The sequence below is a fragment of the Coregonus clupeaformis genome, chromosome 20 (assembly GCF_020615455.1).
Source record: "Coregonus clupeaformis isolate EN_2021a chromosome 20, ASM2061545v1, whole genome shotgun sequence".
Classification (NCBI taxonomy): Eukaryota; Metazoa; Chordata; class Actinopteri; order Salmoniformes; family Salmonidae; genus Coregonus; species Coregonus clupeaformis.
This window is the reverse complement of record NC_059211.1, coordinates 55,296,528-55,311,829: the sequence shown is the minus strand read 5'-3', so window position 1 is coordinate 55,311,829 and position 15,302 is coordinate 55,296,528. Positions and strand designations below refer to the sequence as shown.

The 15,302-nt window shown below is 44.1% G+C and overlaps 1 protein-coding gene across 1 annotated transcript in view; it reads right to left on the bottom strand.

The window, feature by feature from the left end:
• kif1aa (kinesin family member 1Aa) overlaps nucleotides 1-15,302 on the bottom strand; it is a 144,170-nt gene that overhangs the window by 5,743 nt on the left and 123,125 nt on the right. Inside the window, 7 exon segments of the mRNA XM_045205588.1 lie at nucleotides 1,653-1,845; nucleotides 2,134-2,286; nucleotides 3,770-3,894; nucleotides 4,264-4,335; nucleotides 12,740-12,937; nucleotides 14,806-14,951; nucleotides 15,184-15,245. Of these exon segments, the coding sequence (XP_045061523.1) occupies nucleotides 1,653-1,845; nucleotides 2,134-2,286; nucleotides 3,770-3,894; nucleotides 4,264-4,335; nucleotides 12,740-12,937; nucleotides 14,806-14,951; nucleotides 15,184-15,245 (949 nt within the window).

The following is a 15,302-nucleotide window of genomic DNA, read 5'->3' as shown; positions in this document are numbered from 1 at the left end:
TTGCGGCCAAATATATTGGCACCCTTGCACTTTTCTTAAATAATTCCCTATTTCTTTTCAAATAAGTTTAAATTGAAAAAGAAAATTGTTCTCCACACGTTGTTATTGGATTTTCAACATTGCAGAACCAATTTTATTTTTTGTAAATTTAATTTTACAATTTTAATTTAGAAAATAAAAACAAATGATTGGCACCCGGAGCTAGTACTTGGTTGCACAGCCTTTGGCCAAGATAACTGCAGATGAGTTCTTCTTGTAGCCATCAATGAGCTTGCTGCACATTTCTATTGGCAAATTGCCTCACTTTTCAGCAGCAAATTGCTCCAATTCTTCAATGTTTAAAGGATGCTCTCAACCAACGGCTGTTTTCAGCTCTTGCCATATCTCATGGCTGTGATTCAGATCTGAACTCTTCATTTGGCCACTCCAGAACAGTCCAGCCTTTCTTCTTGAACCATTCCAGGGTGCTTTTGATTGTGTGTTTAGGTTTGTTTGTCCTGCTAGCAGATCCACAACCTTCAACAGACACACAGTTTCTGGACACTGGGTTAAACATTGGACTCTAAAACAACTTTATAATCTATCTAATCCAGAGCCTAAATCCTTGGGGAAATGTTTTGTGGACTAACGAAACAAAAAATTGGAGCACTTTGCAATACAGATCAGCGCTGTGTTTACAGACAATCAAATGAAGCGTTCAATGATAATAACACCCTACCTACAATCTAACATGGCTTTGCTGCCTCTGCTACTGGGGGCCTTAAAAATGCGCAAGGCGTCACAATATCTGCACATTATCAGGTGTTTTGGAGTCCAATGTTTAACCCAGTGTCCAAAAACAGGGTCTTCATTGGCAGTTGTGGGTCTTCCAGCAGGAAAACGACTCCAAACACACATAACAAATAAAAATAAACACCTAGGAATGGTTCAAGAAGAGATGCTGGACTGTTCTGGATTGGCCAGTTAAGAGTCCAGATCTGAATCACATCCAAAACTTATGGTGAGATCTGAAAACAGCAGTTGATGGAGGGCACTCCTCAAACATTGTGTGGTAAAAGGAGTCAGGTTAAGGTGTGTAAAGGTGTGTAAAGGTGTCAGGTGAAGGTGTGTAAAGTTGTCGGGTAAAGGTGTGTAAAGGTGTCGGCTAAAGGTGTGTAAAGGTGTCGGCTAAAGATGTGTACAGCTTTTAAGTAAAGGTGTCAGGAAACAGGGTGTAAAAGTGTGTAAAGGTGTCAGGTTTGGGTGTCAGGTTAAGGTGTGTAAAGGTGTGTAAAAGTGCTAGGTTTGGGTGTCAGATAAAGGTGTGTAAAGGTGTGTAAAGGTGTGTAAAGGTGCTAGGTTTGGGTGTCAGATAAAGGTGTGTAAAGGTGTGAAAAGGTGTGTAAAGGTGCTAGGTTTGGGTGTCAGATAAAGGTGTGTAAAGGTGTGTAAAGGTGTGTGAAGGTGTGTAAAGGTGTGTAAAGGTGTGTAAAGGTGTGTAAAGGTGTGTAAAGGTGTGTAAAGGTGCTAGGTTTGGGTGTCAGATAAAGGTGTGTAAGGTGTGTAAAGGTGTGTAAAGGTGTGTAAAGGTGCTAGGTTTGGGTGTCAGATAAAGATGTGTAAAGGTGTGTAAAGGTGTGTAAAGGTGTATCAGCAGGTAAAAGGGTACCAACCTTAAGCATGGCCTGCTGGTCCTCGCTGTACTCGACATGGGCAGAGGAGAGGTTGAGGATGGCTCTCTCCACGCTGTCTCTCTCTGTGTTGTAGATGTAGACGTACGGCCGTCTCACCACCACATATCGCTTCACCCAGCCGTTGGTATTAGGCTCCAGGAAATGCAGGTAGCCCTTCTTTGACACGATGGGGCTGGTGGGAAGATCAAGATTGTTACTACACTAGTTTACTTTTCACTATCATGCCGACCCGAACTACTTTGCTGGATCTGATATTTAATTTTTCACATTGTTGTTTTCAGGACGCGAGCAGCAACTATGGTGGATAGGTAACCAGGTCATCTCAGTAGAGTTTGGAGCGTTTTGGCCCAGTAGTGTGAAAAGCACTTTGATGAGGTCAATTCCACCAAATTTACTAAACCATAAATCAATCAACCAATCAATCAATAAATCAAATCGACCAATCTCTGGAACCCCTCACCTGACCCGGATCTCTTGGATGTCTGGTACAAAGCGGCGCACCCTGGGTTTAACCTCCGGGGCGGCGACCCCACCAGGGGACTTCTGTACCTCTCCGTCCCGCTGTGAGCAGTCAGGGTTGGGGCTGGCACAGCGGGAGAGAAGCTTGGAGGCTCTGGGGGAGAGACGGAGGAAGAAAAGTTTTCCATGTGGGGATAGACCATAGAGCTAGTCAGAGCACTCATCTTGGATATAACCCATTTTAGCATGGATATTGGCATTGAGGGCTTCCACCATTTTAAAGTAGTTAACTGCGTGGGGATTCATATGGGGTTGGGAGCGATCAGCTAATGATCAGAGCATTGTCTTCTTCAAATGAGGTGGTATGGTTTATAAACGTCTTTAAGCTATATCACCGCCATCTACTGGCCACAATAAATTAATGGCACACAAGATTTGGTTCAGGACTCCAGCACTACAGGTGGCAGTAAATCACCAATATTAGCTTTACACTTTTTTTTTTTTACACAAAATAATACGAAAATATACTACTTTAAAATGGAGATGGCCTCAATGGCGGAACATCGCATTAGTGGAAACCAAAACTGTTCTCAGGGCAGGTCTGCCGGTTTTGAATAGCAGAAGTGACTTAGGAGGTTAGGAGAATTAACGTTGCAGGTTAGGAAAACTGTTATGAAAACTGTGACGCAAACATATCTAGCTACAACCAGGCCTTCCCTGCTGCTTCAATGGCGCTGCTCATGCTGTCACAGATGCCAATAATGGCATAGATACAGAGATGAGTCCTCTAGCTGTCTCTATGGGATAGACAGCCTGACATACAATGAAGGTGGTGGCTAGAAGGCATACTGACAACCATGTACACTTCCAACTGTGAGTGCAATACATAGCAGGTCACAGTACATTTTACATTTTAGTCATTTAGCAGACGCTCTTAACCCGAGCGACTTACAGGAGCAATTAAGGTTAAGTGCCTTGCTCAAGGGCACATCGACAGATTTTTCACCTAGTCGGCTCGGGGATTAGAACCAGCGACCTTTCGGTTACTGGCACAGCGCTCTTAACCACTAAGCTACCTGCTGACACAGTAGGTGTCAGTGATGGCCGGTTTAAATTGGGGAGGACGGGCTCATGGCAACGGCTGGAGCGGAATAATTGGAATGGCATCAAACACCTGGTTTGCCATGTGATTGATACTAGTTCATTTACTCCATTCCATTCCATCCATTAATTATTATGAGCCGTCCTCCCTTCACCAGCCTCCTCTGGTAGGTGTCTGTAGGTGTTGCGTGTGGTGGCAGGACAGAGGTATCTTAGGTCTGATCTGAGTTCAGTCATGCCATAATCTCAGAAACCCAGAACTAAAATCTAATAATTTTGTCAGATGCTGTATTATGTGCTGGGGAGATAAAGCTTGAGCCAAATATCCCCTCCCCTTCTGAAACGTGAAAAAACCCTGCAGAATCATGATTTTTGAAAGAATCTGCGCCCCCGGAAAACAAAGTTCCTCGTTAGTCCTCGCATTCCAAAACCATCCTATGTTACGTGAAACCATCCACAAGAGATTAGTGTTGCCATAGCAGCCCTGAGTCTGTTGGTGTTGTGTGTAATGGCAGCAGAAGTGTGTTGTTACTGACCTGAGCGCTTCAGTCTTGGGGTAGCATCCCTCCACCAGTGAGGGCCACGTCGAGGAGGGGGTGAGGGTGTTGAGGGTCGTGGCAGAGGTCGACTCCCTCAGCAGAGTCACTGACATTTCAGACAGCTGGAAACACACACCACAACAGCATGTCAAAACACACGCACACACATACACACGAACACACACATGTACACACACAAACACACATACACACACACACAAACACATGTAAACACACACACACACACAAACACACACACACACACAGCATGTCAAAATGCACACGCACAAACACACATACACACAAACACATGTACACACACACACACACACACACACACACACACACACATATACAGCATGTCAAAACACTGTCTGGAAAAAGTTCACTGAGAAAAATGAACACGTCATATCCCCACTCATATCTAAGTACTTCAAACAGTATACAGACATGAAAAGCATCATAGTAAAGTGACACAGGAGGAGGCCTACCTTGCCTTCACTGGCGCTGACACACACGTGGCTGTACTCTCTGTTGAAGGAGTGGGAGAGCAGCCGCAGGCACTGGTGAGTGACAGAGAGACAAACCTCTATCACTTTAGGTCTCAGAGCAATGGGCTTTACAGAAAACTCAGAACGGTTACCTGAGGAGAAGGCTTAACTTGGCAGACAGATAACGTTTAAAAAGGGTCACTCACACAGGAAACCATTTCCTGAGCCACAGGAAGTAGGGGTGCTGCAGCTGATAAATTGAACTACCCCAAAATGATATTACTCCTGTCTGAACAGACAGTAATAATTCAAAATACTACACCAGAGAGCACAATTTAGCTACCAAGGATCAATAGCGTGTCTATGTAGGTTTTACAGACTGGAAGGCCACAATTTGGGCAGTCACACACACCAACTATAGAACAGATTGTTGCATTGTGGCCATAGATATAATCCATAGAAGGGTTTTGGAACCTCTAACCCTGGTCCTTTGGCTGTTAAACCCATGGGTACACTAGCAATGGCTGCCAGTCCTGACTTTAATGGGAACTGCCATCTATGGATTACATTTCTATGGTTGGTTGAGGCTGTGAGTTTGCCTTTCACACATTTCTAAATAAAATCACGAGAAAAAAACGTAGGTCTACCGTTTGGAAAGCAAATGCCTACTGCTGAAAAGACAAGCCTAATTTGTCTGTAGAAGATAACCATTTATTTCTCAACAACTTATGAGCGATTGGGAGCGAACAGCACTGTTTTTCAAAGTAACTTTTCTTGAGATATGGCACGAGCACATCACCCATGCTTCATCTTCATCTACATCACCCATGCTTCATCTTCATCCACATCACCCATGCTTCATCTTCATCCACATCACCCATGCTTCATCTTCATCCATATCACCCATGCTTCATCTTCATCGACATCACACATCTTCATCTTCATCCATATCACCCATGCTTCATCATCATCCACATCACCCATCGTTTAATTTCATCCACATCACCCATCTTTAACTTCATCCACATCTCCCATGCTTCATCATCATCCACATCACCCATGCTTCATCTTCATCCACATCACCCATCCTTTAACTTCATCCACATCACCCATGCTTTAACTTAATCCACATCACCCATGTTTTAACTTCATCCGCATCACCCATCTTTAACTTCATCCACATCTCCCATGCTTCATCATCATCCACATCACCCATGCTTCATCTTCATCCACATCACCCATCCTTTAACTTCATCCACATCACCCATGCTTTAACTTAATCCACATCACCCATGTTTTAACTTCATCCGCATCACCCATGATTTAATTTAATCCACATCACCCATGCTTCATCTTCATCCACATCACCCATGCTTCATCTTCATCAACATTACCCATGCCTCATCTTCATCCATATCACCCATCCTTTAACTTCATCCACATCACCCATGCTTCATCTTCATCCACATCACTCATGCTTTATCTTCATCCACATCACCCATGCTTCAGCTTCATCCACATCACCCATGCTTCATCTTCATCCACATCACCCATGCTTTATCTTCATCCACATCACCCATGCTTCAGCTTCATCCACATCACCCATGCTTCATCTTCGTCCACATCACCCATTCTTCATCTGCATCCACATCACCCATGCGTCATCTTCATCCACATCACCCATGCTTCATCTTTATCCACATCACCCACGCTTAATTTTCCTCCACATTACCCATGCTTCATCTTCATCCACATCACCCATGCTTAATCTTCGTCCACATCACCCATGCTTCATCTTCATCCACATCACCCATGCTTAATCTTTATCCACATCACCCACGCTTAATTTTCCTCCACATAACCCATGCTTCATCTTCATCCACATCACCCATGCTTTAACTTCATCCACATCACCCATGCTTCATCTTCATCCACATCACCCATGCTTTAACTTCATCCACATCACCCATGCTTCATCTTCATCCACATCACCCATGCTTTAACTTCATCCACATCCCCCATCTTCATCCACATCACCCATGCTTTAATTTCATCCACATCACCCATGCTTCATCTTCATCCACATCACCCTTGCTTCATCCTCATCAACATCACCCATGCTTCATTTTCCTCCACATCACACATGCTTCATCTTCATCCACATCACCCTTGCTTCAACTTCATCCACATCACCCATGCTTCATTTTCATCCACATCACCCATGCTTCATCTTCATCCACATCACCCATTCTTCATCTTCATCTACATCACCCATGCTTCATCCACATCACCCATGCCTCATCTGCATCCACATCACCCATGCCTCATCTTCATCCACATCACCCATGCTTTAACGTCATCCCCATCACCCATGCTTCATCTTCATCCACATCACCCATGATTCATCTGCATCCACATCACCCATGCCTCATCTTCATCCACATCACCCATGCTTCATCTTCATCCACATCACCCATGCTTCATCTGCATCCACATCACCCATGCCTCATCTTCATCCACATCACCCATGCTTAATCTTCATCCACATCACCCATCCTTCATCTTAATCGACATCACCCATGCTTCATCTTCATCCACATCACCCATGCTTCATCTGCATCCACATCACCCATGCTTCATCTTCATCCACATCAACCATGCTTAATCTTCATCCACATCACCCATGCTTCATCTTCATCCACATCACCCTTGCCTCATCTTCATCCACATCACCCATGCTTAATCTCCATCCACATCACCCATGCTTCATCTTCATCGACATCACCCATGCTTTAACTTCATCCACATCACCCATGCTTCATCTTCATCGACATCACCCATGCTTCATCTTCATCCACATCACCCTTGCTTCATCTGCATCCACATCACCCATGCTTCATCTTCATCCACATCACCCTTGCTTCATCTTCATCCACATCACCCATGCCTCATCTTCATCTACATCACCCATGCTTTAACTTCATCCACATCACCCATGCTTCATCCACATCACCCTTGCTTCAACTTCATCCACATCAGCCATGCTTCATCTTCATCCACATCACCTATGCTTCATCTTCATCCACATCACCCATGCTTTAACTTCATCCACATCACCCATGCTTCATCTTCATCCACATCACCCATGCTTCATCTTCATCCACATCACCCATCCTTTAACTTCATCCACATCACCCATGCTTTAACTTCATCCACATCACCCATGCTTCATCTTCATCCACATCACCCATGCTTCATCTTCATCCACATCACCCATCCTTTAACTTCATCCACATCACCCATGCTTTAACGTCATCCACATCACCCATGCTTCATCTTCATCCACATCACCCATGCTTCATCTTCATCCACATCACCCATGCCTCATCTTCATCCACATCACCCATGCTTAATCTTCATCCACATCACCCATGCTTCATCTTCATCCACATCACCCATGCTTCATCTTCATCCACATCACCCATGCTTCATCTGCATCCACATCACCCATGCCTCATCTTCATCCACATCACCCATGCTTAATCTTCATCCACATCACCCATCCTTCATCTTAATCGACATCACCCATGCTTCATCTTCATCCACATCACCCATGCTTCATCTGCATCCACATCACCCATGCTTCATCTTCATCCACATCAACCATGCTTAATCTTCATCCACATCACCCATGCTTCATCTTCATCCACATCACCCTTGCCTCATCTTCATCCACATCACCCATGCTTAATCTCCATCCACATCACCCATGCTTCATCTTCATCGACATCACCCATGCTTTAACTTCATCCACATCACCCATGCTTCATCTTCATCGACATCACCCATGCTTCATCTTCATCCACATCACCCTTGCTTCATCTGCATCCACATCACCCATGCTTCATCTTCATCCACATCACCCTTGCTTCATCTTCATCCACATCACCCATGCCTCATCTTCATCTACATCACCCATGCTTTAACTTCATCCACATCACCCATGCTTCATCCACATCACCCTTGCTTCAACTTCATCCACATCAGCCATGCTTCATCTTCATCCACATCACCTATGCTTCATCTTCATCCACATCACCCATGCTTTAACTTCATCCACATCACCCATGCTTCATCTTCATCCACATCACCCATGCTTCATCTTCATCCACATCACCCATCCTTTAACTTCATCCACATCACCCATGCTTTAACTTCATCCACATCACCCATGCTTCATCTTCATCCACATCACCCATGCTTCATCTTCATCCACATCACCCATCCTTTAACTTCATCCACATCACCCATGCTTTAACGTCATCCACATCACCCATGCTTCATCTTCATCCACATCACCCATGCTTCATCTTCATCCACATCACCCATGCCTCATCTTCATCCACATCACCCATGCTTAATCTTCATCCACATCACCCATGCTTCATCTTCATCCACATCACCCATGCTTTAACTTCATCCACATCACCCATGCTTCATCTTCATCGACATCACCCATGCTTCATCTTCATCCACATCACCCTTGCTTCATCTTCATCCACATCACCCATGCTTCATCTTCATCCACATCACCCTTGCTTCATCTTCATCCACATCACCCATGCCTCATCTTCATCTACATCACCCATGCTTTAACTTCATCCACATCACCCATGCTTCATCCACATCACCCATGCTTCATTTTCCTCCACATCACCCATGCTTCATCTTCATCCACATCACCCTTGCTTCAACTTCATCCACATCAGCCATGCTTCATCTTCATCCACATCACCTATGCTTCATCTTCATCCACATCACCCATGCTTTAACTTCATCCACATCACCCATGCTTCATCTTCATCCACATCACCCATGCTTCATCTTCATCCACATCACCCATGCTTCATTTTCATCCACATCACCCATCCTTTAACTTCATCCACATCACCCATGCTTTAACTTCATCCACATCACCCATGCTTCATCTTCATCCACATCACCCATGCTTCATCTTCATCCACATCACCCATCCTTTAACTTCATCCACATCACCCATGCTTTAACGTCATCCACATCACCCATGCTTCATCTTCATCCACATCACCCATGCTTCTTTTTCATCCATATCACCCATGCCTCATCTTCATCTACATCACCCATGCTTCATCTGCATCCACATCACCCATGCCTCATCTTCATCCACATCACCCATGCTTCATCTTCATCCACATCACCCATGCCTCATCTTCATCCACATCACCCATGCTTCATCTTCATCCACATCACCCATGCTTCATCTGCATCTACATCACCCATGCTTCATCTTCATCCACATTTTCATCATTGGGTGAGTCAGTGTCACTGTTTATTCTGTAGCCTGTATGTGTGTGTATATATATATATATATATACAGTGGGGAAAAAAAGTATTTAGTCAGCCACCAATTGTGCAAGTTCTCCCACTTAAAAAGATGAGAGGCCTGTCATTTTCATCATAGGTACACGTCAACTATGACAGACAAATTGAGAAAAAAATTCCAGAAAATCCCAATGGTAGGATTTTTAATGAATTTATTTGCAAATTATGGTGGAAAATAAGTATTTGGTCACCTACAAACAAGCAAGATTTCTGGCTCTCACAGACCTGTAACTTCTTCTTTAAGAGGCTCCTCTGTCCTCCACTCGTTACCTGTATTAATGGCACCTGTTTGAACTTGTTATCAGTATAAAAGACACCTGTCCACAACCTCAAACAGTCACACTCCAAACTCCACTATGGTCAAGACCAAAGAGCTGTCAAAGGACACCAGAAACAAAATTGTAGACCTGCACCAGGCTGGGAAGACTGAATCTGCAATAGGTAAGCAGCTTGGTTTGAAGAAATCAACTGTGGGAGCAATTATTAGGAAATGGAAGACATACAAGACCACTGATAATCTCCCTCGATCTGGGGCTCCACGCAAGATCTCACAACCGTGGGGTCAAAATTATCACAAGAACGGTGAGCAAAAATCCCAGAACCACACAGGGGGACCTAGTGAATGACCTGCAGAGAGCTGGGACCAAAGTAACAAAGCCTACCATCAGTAACACACTACTCCGCCAGGGACTCAAATCCTGCATTGCGAGACGTGTCCCCCTGCTTAAGCCAGTACATGTCCAGGCCCGTCTGAAGTTTGCTAGAGTGCATTTGGATGATCCAGAAGAGGATTGGGAGAATGTCATATGGTCAGATGAAACCAAAATATAACTTTTTGGTAAAAACTCAACTCGTCGTGTTTGGAGGACAAAGAATGCTGAGTTGCATCCAAAGAACACCATACCTACTGTGAAGCATGGGGGTGGAAACTTCATGCTTTGGGGCTGTTTTTCTGCAAAGGGACCAGGACGACTGATCCGTGTAAAGGAAAGAATGAATGGGGCCATGTATCGTGAGATTTTGAGTGAAAACCTCCTTCCATCAGCAAGGGCATTGAAGATGAAACGTGGCTGGGTCTTTTAGCATGACAATGATCCCAAACACACCTCCCGGGCAACGAAGGAGTGGCTTCGTAAGAAGCATTTCAAGGTCCTGGAGTGGCCTAGCCAGTCTCCAGATCTCAACCCCATAGAAAATCTTTGGAGGGAGTTGAAAGTCCGTGTTGCCCAGCGACAGCCCCAAAACATCACTGCTCTAGAGGAGATCTGCATGGAGGAATGGGCCAAAATACCAGCAACAGTGTGTGAAAACCTTGTGAAGACTTACAGAAAACGTTTGACCTGTGTCATTGCCAACAAGGGGTATATAACAAAGTATTGAGAAACTTTTGTTATTGACCAAATACTTATTTTCCACCATAATTTGCAAATAAATTCATAAAAAATCCTACAATGTGATTTTCTGGATTTTTTTTTCTCATTTTGTCTGTCATAGTTGACATGTACCTATGATGAAAATTACAGGCCTCTCTCATCTTTTTAAGTGGGAGAACTTGCACAATTGGTGGCTGACTAAATACTTTTTTCCCCACTGTATATACAGTACCAGTAAAAAGATTGGACACACCTGTCTTCACTATTATTCTACAATGTAGAAAATAGTAAAAATAAAGAAAAACCCTGGAATGAGTAGGTGTGTCCAAATTTTTGACTGGTTCGGCCAGCCCACCCTAATAAAAGATGGTCAGAATTGCCAGACGGCCCAATCCACCCATGAGTAAAGAAGGAGCCTAATTCTCTATTTTTCTATCAGAACGTTTAAAAAAAATAAAGATAAGCATTATATTGTTAGATTAAAGGAGTGACTCTGGTAGGCCTGAAACAGTCTTCCTCACCTCAAGTCCAACTGTGGGAGTGAGTTGGAGCGCCGGTGCGTACCGCTTTCATTGGCCTGCAGTAGCTAACCCTAATAATAGTAACACCTCACCAAACCTTCACAAGAGTTGCTTAACTTTATTAAGGTCATATCTAAAGTAAGTCAAGTCATTGTTTACAGGGAAAAATACGAGCAGGATGTTATATCGCGGCAAACACAGCATTACAGTATTTTTGGCCAAAGACAATGGCTCAACAGAATATTTTAAAAAAACACTTGAGAACCGGTTTAAACCTTCACAAAAGTTCTGAACAGGCTAGATTACAGCAATTACCAAGAAAGGCTAGTGCCTAACGTACGCAACAAATGACAGCAATTGGCTAATTATATTTATTTTACAGAAGGCCTAGGATACTTATAACCCATCTTAAACTAAATACGGAGCACGCAATTAAAAAGACAGATCGAACTTTAATTTAGCCAACGAAAATGTCTCAACAGAATGAAACAAAACACGTTTAGCATATTTAAAGAACTGGTTTAGATTATTAAATAGACCTACAATAATAACAATGATATACAATAATAATAATGATAAAACTAATTATTATAAATACGAAAAAAAGAAGAAAAAAAAGTTACAAACTTGCATCCTACCTGAATAGCAAGTTTCACAGTAGCCTGCATTTTGGCCATTTGTGTGGTATTGAAAAATACTCTGCTAATTTCTTTTATCATGTAAATGATGTATAATTGCATGAAATGTGTTTATTAAAAGCTATATTTTTTCCAGACCATGCAACAACAAAATAATCCACACGTGGAAATCCAAGAAATGTATCTGCTCAACTGTATGCCACCACGCAAACGCAATTATACATGAATAATAATAATAATAATAATAATATGCCATTTAGCAGACACTTTTATCCAAAAGCGACTTACAGTCATGCGTGCATAATTTTTTTTTTGTGTATGGGTGGTCCCGGGGTTCGAACCCACTACCTTGGCGTTACAAGCGCCGTGCTCTACCAGCTGAGCTACAGAGGACCACATGCATGCAATGCAAGTCAAAACATCTTCCCCCGGGTATGCACGCAAGCAAGAATGGGAATATTTAAGCAACAATGTTACAACTAAATTCTACTAGTTTATTTTTTTAAAAAGAAGAGACACTGACCTTAGCGGCTAGCTCCCTCTGCCTCTCATTGGGGGCGTCAGCTGTGAGGCTGAGTCTGAGGTCCTGGGCGTGGCCCTCGGAAGGCTGAGGGGACTCACTCTGCTCCGCAGACACACAGGACAGCAACCCTTCCTGACCCAGCAGCAGGGTGGACTCTAGCTTCTCCCTCAGGAGTAGGTAGTGTCTCGTTTTCTCCACCTGAACGAAACAGATAAACACCATAACTAACTAACTAACTAACTAACTAACTAACTAACCCCTAACCCTCAGGAGCAAGTAGTGTCTTGTTTTCACCACCTGAATGAAACAGATAAACACCATAACTAACTAACTAACTAACTAACTAACTAACCCTAACCCTCAGGAGCAAGTTGTCTCACGTTTTCACCTAGAACACATCAAACCGGATGAACATACACCACAACAGTACATGGATATACACATACAGTACACGGTTAAGAAGTAGCCTTCAACCATTCACGTGTTTATTAAACTACACTCTGGGGGCCAGTTTACCAGACATAGATGAAGCTTCTCCACTGAACATGCGTTTTAGTCTAGGACTAGGTCTGATCTGTGTCTAGAAATCAGATTACCCTATACCCTAGACCCTATACCTTACCCCTATTCCACCCTGTGTCTAGAAATCTGGCCCTAGATGTAGTTCCACCCAGTCTTATCAGTCTTGATGTCTCTAGGTGTAGGGTATAGATGTAGTAGAGTGTAGGGTGTAGGGGTAGTCGAGTGCAGGTGTAGTCGAGTGTAGGGTATAGGGGTAGTAGGGTGTAGGGTGGAATAGGGGTAAGGTATAGGGTGTAGGGTATAGGGTATAGGGTATAGGGTGTAGGGTATAGGGTATAGGGTATAGGGTGTAGGGTATAGGTATAGGGTGTAGGGTATAGGGTATAGGGTATAGGGTGTAGGGTATAGGGTGTAGGGTATAGGTATAGGGTATAGGGTATAGGTATAGGTATAGGTATAGGGTGTAGGGTGTAGGGTATAGGGTATAGGGTATAGGGTATAGGGTGTAGGGTATAGGGTGTAGGGTATAGGGTATAGGGTATAGGGCCTATACCTATGCCTACACCCCACACCCCTATACCCCTACACCTACACCCCTATACCCTATACCTATACCCCTACACCCTTACACTCCCTATGCCCCCTGCCTATACCCTATACTCCCTATACCCTTATACCCTTACACCCCTATACCTCCCTATACCCTACACCCTATACCTATACCCTATACCCTACACCCCTATACTATAGGTATAGGGCTATAGGGTATAGGGTATAGGGTGTAGGGTGTAGGTGTAGGGTGTAGGGTGTAGGGTGTAGGGTATAGGGTGTAGGGTATAGGGTATAGGGTATAGGGTATAGGGTGTAGGGTATAGGTGTAGGGTATAGGGTGTAGGGTGTAGGGTGTAGGGTGTAGGGTATAGGGTGTAGGGTATAGGTGTAGGTATAGGGTGTAGGGTATAGGGTATAGGGTATAGGGTATAGGGTATAGGGTATAGGGTATAGGTATAGGTGTAGGGTGTAGGGTATAGGGTATAGGGTATAGGGTATAGGGTATAGGGTATAGGGTGTAGGGTATAGGTGTAGGGTATAGGGTGTAGGGTGTAGGGTGTAGGGTATAGGTATAGGGTATAGGGTGTAGGGTATAGGGTATAGGGTATAGGGTATAGGGTATAGGGTATAGGGTATAGGGTATAGGGTATAGGTATAGGGTGTAGGTGTAGGTGTAGGGTATAGGGTATAGGGTATAGGGTATAGGGTATAGGGTATAGGGTATAGGGTATAGGGTATAGGGTATAGGGTATAGGGTATAGGGTATAGGGTGTAGGTGTAGGGTATAGGGTATAGGGTGTAGGTTATAGGTATAGGGTGTAGGTGTAGGGTATTGGTGTGGGGTGTAGGGTATAGATGTAGGGTGTAGGTGTAGGGTGTAGGGAATAAGTGTAGGGTGTAGGTGGTAGGGTATAGGTGTATGGCATAGGTGTAGGTGTAGGATAAGAGCGTCTGCTAAATGCCGTAAATGTGTAGGGGGTAGTACAACACACCTCCTGTAGGAGGCTGAGTTTCTCCAGTTCCCACTGGTGGTCCAGGATGAGGCTGTCACTGCGAGGCCTCCACCCAGCCAGGTTCTCCTCCCCGCGGACGTATGCCACCGAGGTGTCCAGCACCCGCCGACGTCTCCTCTGCATTCCTGTGGGGTGGTGAAAGAGGTCAGGGGTCAGGCAGAAATACGCTTTATCTGTCTCAGTTTTGTTTGGATTCTTTGCATCTTGTCTCCTTTTAAACCGTTTTGGTGAAAAAGGTCCAATGTCCCTCTCCCCTTCAGACCTTCTCCTCCAATGCATTTTGAGAAAGAGGCAAGAAGATGAATTGAGTTGTAGAAACACAGACAAAGGGGAAGCTCAAAGGAGAAAGTGTCTCACCTGGGCTCCCATGATCCGCCAGGTGACACAAGCTGACCTCGTACACACCTGTCACCCGGTTACTGGACAGAGAAAGAAACAGCAGACAGACACAACTCTGGGTTCATTTCATGGTCATT